The sequence below is a fragment of the Macrobrachium nipponense genome, chromosome 14 (genome assembly GCF_015104395.2).
Source record: "Macrobrachium nipponense isolate FS-2020 chromosome 14, ASM1510439v2, whole genome shotgun sequence".
NCBI classification, from domain to species: domain Eukaryota; kingdom Metazoa; phylum Arthropoda; class Malacostraca; order Decapoda; family Palaemonidae; genus Macrobrachium; species Macrobrachium nipponense.
Window position 1 is genome coordinate 65,020,502 of NC_087207.1, and position 17,500 is coordinate 65,038,001.

A 17,500-nucleotide genomic window follows, 5' to 3' on the forward strand; every position below is an offset into this window, starting at 1 on the left:
GGTTATTAGAGAGAGATATATCTAAATGTATGGTGGAGCAGTAGAACTATGATTTATGGTAAAGCGACTAATATACTTGTGGTTTGTTACCTTCTCCGTAATCCTCATACAGACTCAGGGTATCAGCAATATAGTACTTGTATTACGAAGGTGAAATAGAGATGGCCACCACGGAACATAACTGTCTGCATGGTTTCAGAAATTCGTTTGTCACGCAACTTTTCAACTTTTTTAGCCATGAGAAAGCCGCCAATTGCCTTCAGATTGGTTTGAACAGGTAACTGGTTATAGTTACTGTGTTACAAATAAAAATGGAGCCTTTCTACCGAACATTCATTAGAGTTAAACCCTTGATTATAGTGATGCACATATAACTGTCGCTTTACCATAAATCATAGTGTCTATCGTTTTACTGCTCCACCATGCATTTACATATCTCTCATTCTAATAACTATTTACAGTAGGTACCACTACCACACACACAGAGAGAGAGAGAGAGAGAGAGAGAGAGAGAGAGAGAGATGAGCGGATCAGTGTATAAATAAATCAGTCAACAGACAGGTAACAACCAAGTGAATCGTTAGATATATACACCAATGTAAACTATTATTACATAGATATAGCAAAATAATCTTACAAAATATGTTTAAACTGAAGTAACTTTCAGAGAGAGAGAGAGAGAGAGAGAGAGAGAGAGAGAGAGAGAGAGAGAGAGAGAGAGATATGAGCGGATCAATGCATAAATAAATCAGTAAACTGGCAGCTAACAACCGACTGGATCGTTAGATATATACAACAATATATATTATTAGATAGATAGATAGGTAGATAGATAGATAGATAGAAAGATAGAAAAATCATAAAATATAAGTTTAAACTGAAGCAACTTCCAGAGAGAGAGAGAAGGGAAGGTGAGGGAAGAAGAAGGACGGGGGTGGTGGTGGAGGTGGGGGAGAGGGTAGGCGGAGCTATTTACTGTTGTGTTCGTATCCATTTCTGGCTAATGGAGTTTTTGGTTCTTGGTACAGGGACAAGTGTCTTTACTCTTTACAATTAGTGATGCACGATACCCTTATGAATTACGGCACTGGGTGTAATACACTATAGCAAAATCTCGTTTTGATACGAGTGTTCGTTACAGAGTTATTGCCAAAAAACGTGCTTGCATTGTCTCTGAAACCCATAATAGGTGCCTTTTACACACTTTTACAACATTTGTTCAGATTCCACAAATAAACACTATGCTATTAAGAAATTAAATAAATCTAATAGTTATGAGTGACCATTAAGTACAAAATCTTTACGTTAATATGCAAATCAAAATTCTCCCGGATGAGGAGAGAGAGAGAGAGAGAGAGAGAGAGAGAGAGAGAGAGAGAGAGAGAGAGAAAGGGGCCAACTCTTATGAATCCCAAGAATACAAGTGACACAAATGGTCCCTGATATCCAGATGACAAAATTGCTCTCGTCGTATGGAAACTTCTGAACTGCACCTCGTCTAAAATGGCTGTAATTCAGAACAAGACGTTCTGAGTTACAGAAAATAAGGTTATGAACATTAACAATCTTTAATATTACACGATTTCTGAGAATAAAGGTCTTCTAGAAAAAATAAAAGGAACTCTCTTTAAGTTGAAAGAAAAGATTAAGTGACGTCACTTCCTATAGATGATGTATTCTTATATTGAATGTTCTAGATGTTACATAACGCAACTTTACAGAAAAATAGTGCAATAACCACATGACTTTTGGTTAGACAGAGGATGGTCCCTACGCATCCCATAATTCCTGCATGTGCATTATATGATTGACATGTTTTGAAACCAAAATGAAGAACTCAAGTTTTTCTTATCTCAAGTGATGACAGCAATTTCCTGCTTCGAATGGACACAATGCTATTTTCTCTCTCTTTTCACATTCTATGCTATTCTTAATTTAAAATTATGGTTATGTTATTTCTGAACAAACTACATTATTCGAACATCAATTTAAAGCTAACTTTAATATGGAATCTGAACGTATTACAGACACTTTACAACATGTTATACAACTACTGAGGGGAAGTTATAACACTAATATATATACCATATATTATATATTATATAATATACATATATAGTTATATAATATATATATATATATATATATATATATATATTATGCATGCGAGTGTGAATGTGTGTAACGCATAACTTATTTGAGGGTATGTTTTTTAGTATTTGGACAGTTTTTCACTCATATTTAGAAAGCTGAAACGAAAATGGTCATGTCCAAATGCATAAAGATGATTCGATACCTCTCTTTACCAGGTATGTGTGGCGTGTTCTGGTACTTTTTCTGGTATTGGCTCGCTTTCGAGAAACCCGCCACACATCCAACCATCACCGCCAGGGAGCAACTTTACATCGAAGAGAGTTTGGGAAAACAGGTAAATAGGCCGATGTTATATTTGGAAAATGGTAGATGAATTGAGAGTTTTTTTGTAATATTTCGAGGAATTTCCTTTCGGAATCCCCCTCTAAGAAATTAGAAAGGTTATAGCCTAATTAGTAAGTTAATCTTGCTTCTTTAGAAATTAAAGATTTTTTTTTTATTTAAAAGAAATAGCACGCATCTGGTTTTCTTTTTATTGAAGAATGTATTAATATGACTACAAACAAATTTAACCTTTTTTTTTTTTTAAATACATCACTATTTAAGGAATATTGAATAATGTTTAGGCGATGAGCGAGAAACAGGAAAAAAGTTTGTAGTATGATAAATTTTAGTATAGAAAAACGTGAGTAGTTTAATGGAGGCGATATTAATTTCTTAGATCCCATCGGTTCCAGTGTATTACTAGTCTCTTCTCTCCTGGAAGACGAGGTAATGAGGCTACAGTATTACAGTTGGTGTTCCTTAACATAAATATAATTAAGCCGTTTAAATGCATATAAATCATAGGAATGTTAAAACCAGGAGGGAAGTACAAAGTTTTCTACACACATGATTCTTTAGGTAAAGAAATACATTGGAAAAAGGAGAATACAGTGATTTTCTTTTTAGTTTCTTAACTATATTCCAGGTAATGAAGCGAAACTATTTTGGATTTTATCAGGAACAAAGGCGCCTCCGTAGCCAACTGATTTTGGACAAAGCAGTTTCTAACTTATGGCAAACTCTTCTCGTAAGAAGAGACAATTGAAGATCAGTTACATTTGGGCCTGTATAATTAAAATTTCCTTATAAAATATAATCTAATGTAGGAAGCTGGGAATACAAAAATCGGTGACAAGTTCTAAAAACCAAGTACCCTTATGTATGAAAAAGTTAGTCTCTTAAAATGATTATATCATAACCAAAGGAAATAAAGAAATTGTAAAAATCACAGCATATTTAGATCATTAAGAGAACCAAAAGGGTAAAGAGAGAGAGAGAGAGAGAGAGAGAGAGAGAGAGAGAGAGAGAGACTGATCTGCAGACCATGTGACAGTTCAGGGGCATATAGATTCCTAAATAAAACTCAGAGATATAATTGAATACATATTGAACACATAAGCTCGTGCTCATTTTTTAAGGGCCTTTATAATAAAAAGATTTTTTGTTAAATATGTAAATGCAACGGTTTACGTTTCTTTAAAAATATATTTCCTATTCCCTGTCTATAATGAGCTTCCTAATACCGAGGATTATCTAGTCATTGTTATCTAATGATTTAGTCATTAGCATTAATTTATCCTAAATGGTTATTGAGTTTTTATGATAAATAGTAGGTGAATAAAACCATTATGGCAATCGACGATACATTTTCCGTTGTCAATTACTAATCTGAAGTTGTTATTCAGTAACGGATATCGTTTACTGATGATCGTCTTAAATCTATATCGTTATAGAAAACAAGCCTTAGTTAATATAATAAGTTACAAATGTCTATTATCATTGGCTGGTCTGTCTCGTCTCATTTTGATTTTTTCCTCCACTTCATTATCTGCTTTTCCATCAATTATTTCTATGGCAAAAAACTGTTCAACATTGGAAAGATAGAAACAGATTTTTCCTATCTGACGTAGACTAACACTTACAGATTTTGAAGGACAATCAGCTCTGGTTTTACCTGACACGTCCCACCCCCCCTTCGCCACCCCCCATTGCCACAGGCGCGAGCAACACCAGGACAGGAAAATGTCGTCTTGTTCCACTTCGCGAAAAAGCGAACCAAAGAACCTGCAAACCCTTATTCTACCGCATAGAAAGATGTATATTCAAAATACTGAGCCTCAACTATACATTGACAACGAATTTACTTCACCATAGAATACATTACACCCAGAAAGAATGATTTAAGTGGAGTGCATTAAGCTTGAACCGAAGTGAAAAAGCTTACTCACACGGCTATCAAAAGAAACAGAAGCCGATTTGGACTTCCGTGGACATTCCCGACGAATTCAGCATCTGTAATTAAAATCAAAATCAGCTTACCTATAGCTACCATGATAGCTAGATGCTACTACAGTAACACGTGGCTGCTTCTGACTGTCAAAACTATCACAAATAGACCTAAGTTTCAACCCAGTTCATATACGTTTAGGATAGTTTTGATGATCATAAAAGTATACATTTGTTTGGAAACGGAAGAAAACTCTAATCTACTATAACCGATGTCTACTTATTGATATTATTTGCTTATGACCTTCATGCATTCTTACGTTTGGCATCCTTTACTTAACAGAATATCGCGCAGCCGACTTTCTCGACGACCCCCTGGCTGGCTTTCGCTACATCGATGCCCGTCTGGGCTATAGTTGTCGCGAACATTGCCAGGTCTTGGACGTTTTATCTTCTGATCATATCTCAGCCCACATACTTCAAGGAGGTCTTCCATTACGATATAGCCAAGGCAAGATAGATTACGGTTTTGTTTTCTGTAGATGATGATTCCCTTGTGATAAACAAACCGTTTTTTATTTTTCTTATTAAAAGAGTGCGTATGAGTAAGTCTATGGGTGGCTGCTCGACTCACACGTGATGTGAACACACATGCATACATAAATTTAAAAATCACACACACACACACACACATATATATATATATATATATGAATATTTATCACATCACCGTGATTCATATAAATCATTCGAGCTACAAATGTCCTTTAATATCTAATTCGCTCTACCTCGGAATTGATATATTTTTCATATATGTACCGAGGGGGAATTTTTTAGTCGATAATAATTTCGTACCCCATGGGATCGAACCACCGTCCAGTTGGACGGGGAACGAAATCAGGATCGGACAGTGACGCTGCCGAAACGGCTATCAAGAGAGGCTAAAGGTTTATATCGATTCTGACCATTTCAAATCAACGCCGATCTCGTTGTATTTGTAATTAGAATCGATATGGACCCCCTCCACTAGGGTGCTAGCCGATTCGAGCGTTTGACCCGCCACGCAGCCTTGTTATGGAATATTTAATCACATCACCGTGATTCATATAAATCATTCGAGCTACAAATGTCCTTTAATATCTAATTCGCTCTACCTCGGCAATTGCTATCTTTTTCATATATGTACCGAGGGGGAATTTTTTAGTCGATAATAATTTCGTACCCCCATGGGATCGATATAAACCTTTAGCCTCTCTTGATAGCCGTTTCGGCAGCGTCACTGTCCGATCCTGATTTCGTCCCCGTCCAACTGGACGGTGGTTGATCCCATGGGGGTACGAAATTATTATCGACTAAAAAATCCCCTCGGTACATATATGAAAATATATCAATTCCGAGGTAGAGCGAATTAGATATTAAAGGACATTTGTAGCTCGAATGATTTATATGAATCACGGTGATGTTGATAATATTCATAACAAGGCTGCGTGGGTCAAACGCTCGAATCGGCTAGCATAGTGGAGGGGGTTCCATATCGATTCTAATTACAAATACAACGAGATCGGCGTTGATTTGAAATGGTCAGAATCGATATAAACCTTTAGCCTCTCTTGATAGCCGTTTCGGCAGCGTCACTGTCCGATCCTGATTTCGTTCCCCGTCCAACTGGACGGTGGTTCGATACCATGGGGGGAGTACGAAATTATTATCGACTAAAAAATTCCCCCTCGGTACATATATGAAAATATATCAATTCCGAGGTAGAGCGAATTAGATATTAAAGGACATTTGTAGCTCGAATGATATATATATATATATATATATATATATATATATATATATCTATATATATATATATATATATATAGATATATATATATATATATATATATATATATATATATATATATATCTTATATCTATATATATATATATATATATATATATATATATATATATATATATATATATATATATATATATATTCTATATATATATATATATGTATCTATATATATATGTTATAATATATATATATATATATATATATATACTATATATATATATATATATATATATATATATATATATATATATATATATATATATACATATATATATATCTATACATATATATATATATATATATATATATATATATATATGCGTGAGTGTGTTTTTGAGTCTAAATATGTCGTTCGTTCAATTCTGGCTTTCATCGTACGAGTACCTGAATGATTTCTCCGACAGAGCGGCACCATATCAGCCCTTCCCCATTTGGTGATGACGATTGTGGTGCCCTTTGGAGGACAGCTGGCGGATCACTTCCGTAAGAACAACATCCTCTCCACCACTAACGTCAGGAAGTTATTCAACTGTGGAGGCTTCGGGCTCGAGGCTGTTTTCCTACTGGTGGTGGCGTATGCCCGCCGGACTACCATCGCCATTTCGGCCCTCACGCTGGCTGTGGGATTCTCAGGCTTTGCCATATCAGGTAAGATGGTTCACGAAGGATTAGAGGGCAATGAAAGATTTATACGACGAAAATAATGTTTTCCCAAATCACCCGGTTTTGGCAAGGATGTGCACTCGTAGATCATTAGTGAATTTCACTGTAATTTTTATTTTTATTTTTTATCTTTTATAAAATCAGGTTATCGGTAGAGGCTTTAGGTTTGCAGATGTTTAAGAGGATCAATTGATGAATGTAAAACAATCAATTTTATCAAAGGAAAATGCAGAGACGGGAAGTGGGCACATAAAGCGTCATGTTTGTTTCTAAGGATCAGCTTTTTCTTAAAGGATTCACGAAGCTTACAGTAGGTAATGATATCGGTTAAATGATATTGTGTTTAACAAACAATTTTTAATGAAGATTTAACTCCTGTATAATCAGCAATTATGAGAATTTATAAGGGCTAAAAAGAGTCAGCTTTTATTTTAATAAATCTTTTAGGAATCAGATTATTTATAAATTATCTAGGTTTATGTGAAACTAGAAGCTTGATTGTAAATGGAACAACAGAATACAGAGTAGATTACAAACTTACAATGGATGCAGACTTTATCTACAGAGATGAAACCGTAGCTCAGTGATTATTTTATCCGGGCAGAAAAATGGGTTGTTTAAGCTGAACTACAATAGGTGTGGTGATCATGCAGATCATTGATGGAACATTTCATCAGGTTTTCAGCGAAAGGTAATGTTGATCAGTAGAGAAAAACACGACTTCTATTTATCACGACTTTACACGCACCTTTTATCCATGAGCCATTTTCTAAGAGCCTCTTCAACTGTTATTTCTTCTCCTTTCGCCGTTTCTGACGAGAACCAAACAAAACCCATTAATATCCATTAGCTCCTTGTCCGGGGTGCATTCTCTCTCTCTCTCTCTCTCTCTCTCTCTCTTGCTATTATTGATATTCGCGGCTTTTCTTCTGATGCTTAGTCATTAATTTTCGCTAAGCCAGTTAGTCTTCCAATTTTAGAGCTTTTCTCTATGGTTCGGTTTCATTTGGATACTTAAATCCCAGTTTATAAAATATTGACATTCTTCTCATGCCTTTTTTGACATCATGATGTTCTGACACGGACTGAATATTGTACATTTATAACACCTAAGAATTAAGAGTCTAACAGCTAATATTGAAAACTGTCATGAATATAAGATAATGGAAAATAAACATTTAAAATATATCCATTCAGCTTTTCTTAATGTAAGCTACCCAAAATTAATAAAATAAATAAGATAAGAGTTTATTGAAAATCTGATTGTTTACTTGCAAATACACCGAATAATAATAAAAGTGTAACTTTGCTTGCAAACACTAAGAATATTCAGGCACCACACACACACACACACACACACACACACTCACACATACACACACACACACAGACACCCACACCCACACACACACACACACACATATATATATATATATATATATATATATATATATATATATATATATATATATATATATATATACCAATCATACCACTTACCAATCATAAAATAGTTACCTCACAACAGCAAGACACCTGAACCTTCATCACAAATAAAATACGACTGAATACTCTAAAGGCAACAGTGATCCCTTAAAAGCTTCTAATCAGACTAAGTTCATTAAAACAGGTGTGAGGTAATCTTATACGTTTATAAATTAATTAAAGGGCATCACTCCATTAACAACTTTAAAAGTTTAAGTATTTTCCTAGTTCAAACTCACTGTGTAAATGATAAGGGATTGTGATCAGACAACACTAAAATTTCTTTATTCCTAGGTCTGTTCACATACACTTCAAACTTTTTCCTCAAGTCTTCACGTTCTTCACATACTCTCCGTGTATTCCTTCTTGATATCCTCCCCAATTTCTTGCAAGAATCTTCATTTGTCCTCTCACTTCTCTTCCAAAAATCATCTCATTAGGTGAACATCCCAGGCTTTCTTGATAAGTATTCCTAACTTCAAACAACATTAAGGGTAAACCAACTTCCCGTTCTCTTCTTGACTCAGCATACATTTTAATGTCTAGTGGAATCTTTCCAAGGCTCCTTTAGTTTTTGGATGATAAGCAGTTGATAACTGTTGTTTCACCCCTAACAAATTCATCATATCCTGGAATAACTTGGATGTAAAATTTGTCCCTCTATCACTTTGTACTATTTCTGGTATACGGAACTTTGAGAAAAACTCCACTAGTTTCTCAGCAACTATCTTGGCAGATATGTTTCTAACAGGGATCGCCTCCGGATATCTTGTCACAGGACACATCAATGTTAACAAATACTCATTTCCCTTCTTTGTCTTTGGCAGCGGTCCAACCATATCTATAATCACTTTGCTAAAGGGTTCTCCTCTAACTTCTATAGGTTGCAGGGGGGCTTTCTGGATGGTTTAATTTTGTTTTCCAGCTTTCTGGCAGGTGTGACACTCACAACAAAACCTGCTAACATCTTTGTGAAGTGTAGGCCAGAAAAAATATTTCATGATCTTCTCCACAGTCTTTCTGATTCCCATACAAATACAGGGTCTTGATTACCTTGATTGAGGTTAGACAATGTCACTGGTAAATTAGATCTAGCTCTTATCAGTTCCATCTCCCTTTCAAACATCGTTTTTTCTCTTTCCTCTTCTGCTGCTTTTTCTGCTTCTCGTTCTCTTCTTTCTTGTTTTTCTCTGTATACTCTTTCTCTTTCAGCTTGCATTTTTACCTTAATCAAACTTTCTTCTGCTTCAGTGCGTATAAGTTCTAACTCTGCATCACTTTTCTCTTTCTTTTATTCTTCATTATTTGTTAGATCAGCACGTGCTACATTCAACAACTCTTGAGCTAATTCTAACTCTCAATGATTCCATAGCAATACATCTTATTTGTCCCTTTACCGTAATAGTAGACACATAACCACCACATGCCACATGGTTTCAGATAACACTTGAATGGAAGGGGCTGCTAAATATTCCTGAACATTGAACTGAGCCATTTTCTTTAAGTTATCAACTAGCAATTCAACACAATACAATAAATGCAAAAAAACAACTATATGGTCACTCTCCTAACAAAACATATCCCTAACACCACCAGTATAAACTAGAGTGATAATGTGAACTGTTTTTCCGGGTCTCTGGGCACCATTTAAACCTGGGACGAAGTGCTATGTATCTGGTTATTACACTTACCAATCATAAAATAGTTACCTCATAACAGCCAGACACCTTAACCTTTATCACAGATAAAATACGACTGAATACTTTAAAGGTAACAGTGATCCCTTAAAAGCTTACAAATCAGACTACTTTCATTAAAACAGGTGTGAGGTAATTAATTAAAGGACATCACTCCATCAACAACTTTAAAAGTTTAAGTATTTCCTGGTTCTAACTTGAATTAAATTGAAGGAAAACAACCCAATTACCATTCTATATTTCTACCTAAACAAAATTAAATATACTGATGAGAAATAAGAACACACTCATAAAAATTTTGAATGCAAAAATTTATTATTAAACTTAAAATTTATAAGTGAAATTCACAATCATAGGGAAATTTATTATTACTTGAAAACAACACAAAGTTAAATTAATTATTGAATTAATTATTAAGTAAAATTAAATCAAAATTAATTCTATCAAGAAAATCATATAAATTAAATTACTCAAGTAAAATTTAAAGTGTTAAGTAACCATTAAAATTTGTAACGATTAACTAATGAAAACACTTAATTTAATCAAACTGTGAATGTAAATGCAAATACAGAAAAATTTTGAAAACTCCAAGTTGCAAAAGCATTAAGAAAGCATTAATCACACAGAATATTATAAATACATCACACACACACACACACAGACACACACACACACACACACACACATATATATTACTATATATATATATATATATATATATGTGTGTATATATATATATATATATATATATATACACACACACACATATTATATATATATATCATATATATATATATATATTATATATATATATATATATATATATATATATATAAAACCACACTTCAATAAGAAATATGGATACATGCGAAAAAAATCACTTTAATAAGGAAAATGGATAAATGCAAAAAAAAAAAAAAAAAAAAAAAAAAAACAATTCACCAACACCAAAATGTGAAAAAATTGTAATAATTTCCTTTGGAATAACCTAAGTACTTTCAGTATTTCAAGTACTTTATATGTTCAAGTTTAGTGCACTGACCTTATTAAAAAACTCTAACGTTGGTATACCAATTTTAGAAGGCCTTTTTCGAAATCACCAATAAACACTTACACACGAGGCGCGTATTACACACTTTTGCAATATCTGTTCAGATTCCACAAATAAGCAGTAAGCAATAATAAACAAATCTAAGAAATACCAAATCTTAAATTTATGAGTGACCGACCACTAAATATGAAACCTTTACGTTAATGTGAAATCAAAATTCTCTCATACGTGAGAGAGAGAGAGAGAGAGAGAGAGAGAGAGAGAGAGAGAGAGAGAGAGAGAGAGAGAGAGAGAGAATCAAACGTGAATGGGCTCTGATATCGGAATGAACAAAAATTGCTCTCGTAGCATGGAAACTGGACAAGAAATCTAGGCCCTAAAATGGTTGGACAACGAGACACTACTATTATCTTAAAATTTCTCTTTCAAAACAATAAACAGAGATAAAGTGGGATTACAATCATAAATGATTTTTATTATTACACAGTTTCAGACAATAAAAGTCTCTTAAAATGAAAGGAATAATTATTTAAATAGAAAACAAAGACTAAGTTATGTCACTTCCTATAGATGACGTATTCTTATATAGAATGTTCTAGAACGATCTTACTAAAAATGATGTAATTTTCACGTGGTTTTATAAGTAAGAAGAACGAACAATACTGGTTCGCTTACAATCGCACATGCATGACTGACATGTTTCCATAACATAATGGAGAAATCGAGCTCCTCATATCTTAAGTGATGACAGCAATTTCCCTCTTCGAACAGACAGTGCTAATTTCTCGCTCTCTCTCCTTTCATATTCTACGTTACTCTTTAACTTTTATATTATTTTTTGTGACTTCTGACACACACACACACACACACACACACACACACACACATATATATATATATATATATATATATATATATATATATATATATATATATATATATATATATATATATATATATATATGTGTGTGAGTGTGTGTGTGTATGTGTGTGTGTGTGACTCCGACCTGGGTCTTGTGGGATTCTTACTGTGGATCATGCATAAATCAAACTTTCTGGTTCAAATTAACACATTAACTTTGTTCTAGGGCAACTTACACAAGGGGCCAAGTAAAATCGAACTAAAATCTACTGTAACCGCGAATTGGAGGCTGAGGGCGAACCAGCAGAGGACAGCAAGAGATGAACATCCTGGCCATTTCTTCTGTGAAACTCCACTGCCACACAAGTGCATGCCTTGGGCATTCTTCTCAGTTCCCCTCAAGTCCTCACAAACCCCAATATCTTTCCTCTTTAAACTCACGGCCAGTCGGTGCCAGAATAGGTGACGCCAAACACCAACGAACTTTTGGGGGGTCGCAGTGGGGAAGGAGGACGCTCATCTTCACCTGAGTGATGGCCGTTGACATGGGACTCATAGTGTCCCTGTGAAGATTTCATGTCTTCATGGGAGGGGATCATGACAAGTCCTCTAGAATGGCTCCATATATATATATATATATATATATCTATATATATATATATATATATATATATATAATATATATATATATATATATATATATATATATATATATACGTCTATATATATATATATATCTTTAATAAAAGGAGCCCATAAAAACACCAAAATATAGAGAGAAAAGTACTATATTTCAGAGACTGCTGTCTCCCTCTTCGGGTAGGTGAATGAAAAAAGTTTACAGAAAAGGTGGTATTTATACCAAAAGGTCCATCCACAGGCAAGCCAATTTAGGTCCACCACGCTGATAATCTTCCTTTAATCTTCTTAAGCGTTGGTTGAATAAAAATCTTGTCGATCGTATCTGAATCCCATGCTCCTTTTGAGATGTTCATTACTGCTCTCTTTTATTAAGGGCCGATTTCCATCATTTGATTCTTGTACCAGCACAAGTTGCTGCTATAAATTATATGTGACAAATTCCAGTTTATTCTATGGTTATGTTCATTTATATGGTTGAAAATAGCTGAGTTCTGTTGTCCCTACCTAACTGACTGTTTGTGTTGTATTAATGTCTGGGGAAGTGATTTACCTGTAAATCCGGTGTAAGATTGGTCACAGTCCTGGCATGGGATTTGAAAAACCCCAGTGTCCTTTGGGGATGTCTTTTGTTGGACGTTAATCAGGGATTTGGCTAAGGTGTTTGGGTAAGTAAATGTAAAACGGTTAGATTTTCCGAGGGTCAGAGTCACCTTCTTAATCGTGTCCAGGTGTGGAATTTTTATTTTATTGTTGGGTGTATCTCTGGTCTTGTCTTTAGGGGGTTGGTAGAAAATTACGTTTGCTTTGTGAATTGCTTTCTCAATTATATGGTCAGGATACTTTAAAAACGAAAGTTGCTTACGAATTAGTTCAAATTCTTTTTCCAGGAAATCTGGGGAACAAATTCTTAAGGCTCTTAAGAACAGGTTGCTGGTTACACCTATCTTGATAGCAATGTCGTGATAGCTAAAGTAGTGAATGGCAGGTAATGAGCATCTCAAAAGGAGCATGTGATTCTTTTTACGATCGACAAGATTTTCATTCAACCAACGCTTAAGATTAAAGGAAGATTATCAGCGGGAGTGACCTAAATTGGCTTGCCTGTATAAATACCACCTTTTCTGTAAACTTTTCTCATTCATCTGCCTGAAGAGGGAGACAGCAGTCTCTGAAATATAGTACTTTTCTCTCTATATTTTGGTGTTTTTATGGGCTCCTTTTATTAGATGGAATTCTGTTGTAATAGAACATTTTTAACAGCTATATATATATATGTATATATATATTATTAGTATAGTATATATAGATAGATAGATAGATATATATATAGAAGGATATTGTATATACTATATATTATTAAGATATTAAGTTATATGATATAAAGAAGTATTGATATAATTTAATGACATATATATAATATAGATATTAAAAAGATATAGATATATAGGCTCTTACATGATATATATAGAGTATATATATTAGTATATAGATATATATATATATATAGTATATAGATATATATATAGATGATAGGTATGAATATTATGATATATATATATATAGATAGTATATATATAGATATATATATATATATATATATATATATATATACATAGTATACTATATATATATATATATATATATAATATATATATATATATATATATTATTATATATTATATATATGATAATATATAGATATATATGTAAAATATATATATTAGATATATATATATATATATATATATATATATATATAATATATATATATATATATATTTATATATTATATATTATATATATATATATATATATATATATATATATATATGAATTTTTATCACATCACTCGATTCATATATTACTTGCATTAAGGTACAAATGTCCTTTAATATCCAATTCGCTCTATCTCGGAATTAATATGTTTTTATAAATGTTAACCGAGGGGAATTTTTCCTAGTTATTAATTGTAGGATTCGAACCAGCGCTCAAAGGATGATAAATCAGGACTTCAGTGATGTTAACAACTGTGCGCATGAGAAGACGAAATTATATCAATTAGAAAAAAAAACTCCCCTACAGAATTTGGTAAAAAAGGACGTTTGTAACTTTATATATATATATATATATATATATATATATATATATATATATATATAAATATATACTATGATATATATAATATATATATATATATAGTATATATATAATGATATATATATATATATATATATATATATATATGATTATATAGTATCATATTATCTATACATATATATATATATATATATATATAATATATATATATATATATATATATATATTATATATTATATACATATATCATATATATATATATAATATATATATATAGATATATATATATATCTATATATATATATATATATATATATATTAATTAAGTTACACATGTTTTTTGATATCCAATTCCGAAGGGGAGTTTTTCTTTCTTTTTAGTTGATAATTTTGACTTTTCATGGATTCGAACCAGTGCACAGAAGAAATTAAGATTTCAGTGAAGTTACCGATTCAGCCGAGTTATGTTAATAACGCCACTGAAGGCTGATTTCTCCTCTGTGCACTGGTTCGAATCCACGAGCGGACAAATTTATTACCAACTAAAAAAAAATCCCCTTCGGTTAACATATATGAAAATATATTAATTCCGAGATAAAGCGGATTGGATATTAAAGGACATTTGTACTTTAATGCCTGTAGTATATGAATCAGTGATATTACAAATATATTATATATATATATTATATATATATATATATATATATATATATATATATATATATATATGTGTGTGTGGTGTGTGTGTGCATATAGATTATTATATTTATATATATATTATAATATATATATATTATATATGTATTGTATATATTATATGTTATGTATATTATATTATATACATATATAATTTAATTATATATTAAATTAATGTATATTAGGTATATGTATAATAAATCTATATATATATATATCTAATATATTTAATATATAATATATAATATAATATTATATATATATTATTTATTATATTTATACTATACATCTAATATTTATATATTATATCATATAATTATATATTATATCTATATATATTATATATATAGATTATTATATATATATTAATTCCGCGCACTTCCCAAACTGTATATTACTAACAAATAATGACTTTAGTTTATAGTTGAATTTGTAGCTAAATATATATGTTTAAGTAAAAAATCCATCGTATGAAATGTTTAGGGAATGGGAATGAAGACTAGAACATAGACAAGCGGGGAGAGAGAGAGAGAGAGAGAGAGAGAGAGAGAGAGAGAGAATGGCGAGTGCTTTAAGTGGTGCGGTCGTGGAAGGAATCGCTAATGTGATACCCTTGAAGGGAGAGGGGGTAAGGGGGATCAGGAAGAGTCCAAGGGATCCCTTCTGAACGTGGCCCCTCTGTTTATCTTTTGATTTCCAGGATGTAATTGCTCTTTCGTTTCAGTTTTTTTACTCTCCATTTCTCCTCTTTTCTGTTTCGGCACGTGCCTGCTGAATCAATCATTTTATCTTATTCTCTGATGCCCTTCTTGAGAAAATTTGGACGCTGAAGGAAAGATGCAAGAAGAAGACAATCTTCCTTCTTCTAAAGCTCGCCGCATTTCATGAGAGCTACCGAAGAACAAAATGCGAAGGAGCTCTCCTTTGAACACACATCCTATCGGGAGTTAATTAGAAAAGTTTAATAGCTTTTTGTATCGATATTTACCTGACTTTCGTGGCGTCTTCTCTCTCTCTCTCTCTCTCTCTCTCTCTCTCTCTCTCTCTCTTTATACCACTGGAACTTTCAGAAGTTTAGTTCTCCGAGTTTTGCATTGTGTAAAAATCTGATAAGGAAAAGAGACGCCGGTTTTCTGAAATGTCTTTATTTTACTCTTGTTCTTCAGAATGTAAATATTCAATTGGATCGGTTCTTTCTACGAAACTTCCACAGGTTCCACTACCGCTGCATATATTCCTTTTGGTAAAAATTGAACCGACCTTGTTCGTTATTGTCGTGAATTAAACATTGTCCGATGAGGATGTTTCGCTTCCTGTTACATGGATTCATGAGATTTGGAGAACCTTCACGACAATGTTACGCAATAATTCATCACAAGATAATGGAGGGGAAACTTAATTTTAAATTTCGATAGAGAGAGAGAGAGAGAGAGAGAGAGAGAGAGAGAGAGAGAGAGAGAGAGAGAGAGAGAGAGCAAATTACTTTCTTCTTGGAAAATACATTCAGTAGGAAAGAGGAAAGACAATATAAGGTTAGGAGAAACATACGAAAAAAAGATATGTATATATATATATATATATATATATATATATATATATATTATATATATATATATTTATATATATATGTACATACATACATACTATATCATTTATGAAATTATGTTATTTAATTTTCTCTTCCATTTTGTAAACATAATTAATTTGATGCCTTTTTACGTAAAAATGTTAACTATAAAATATTAGCACAGAAGAATGTAAGAAATCCACTGATCACTTCAAGTGAGTGAGTGAGATTATTTATCGAAATATGGAAAAGATCGACGCTGCTGAAACCTTTTAATGAAAGGAAATGACCGAAACCATCAGAAGCAGATCATCCTTCTCAAGTGAAAGGAAAAAGAAATCAATAAATGGGAATTTCAAATAGAACTTTATTGCATTATCGAGTTGGCCGGGATTGGATGGCGTTGCCATGGGAACAACAAAAGTTGATCTCTCGTTGAACCTCCTCTTCTCTCTCTCTCTCTCTCTCTCTCTCTCTCTCTCTCTCTCTCTGTTCAAATATTGCTCTCCCCAACAAAAGGTAATTCTGG

At 32.6% G+C, this 17,500-nt stretch overlaps 1 protein-coding gene across 1 annotated transcript in view; it reads left to right on the forward strand.

Annotated features, from left to right (window-relative positions):
* LOC135226570 (vesicular glutamate transporter 1-like) overlaps nucleotides 1-17,500 on the forward strand; it is a gene marked incomplete in the record, with an annotated part of 460,825 nt that overhangs the window by 388,110 nt on the left and 55,215 nt on the right. The window contains 3 exon segments of the mRNA XM_064266253.1: nucleotides 2,310-2,428; nucleotides 4,709-4,876; nucleotides 6,616-6,859. Of these exon segments, the coding sequence (XP_064122323.1) occupies nucleotides 2,310-2,428; nucleotides 4,709-4,876; nucleotides 6,616-6,859 (531 nt within the window).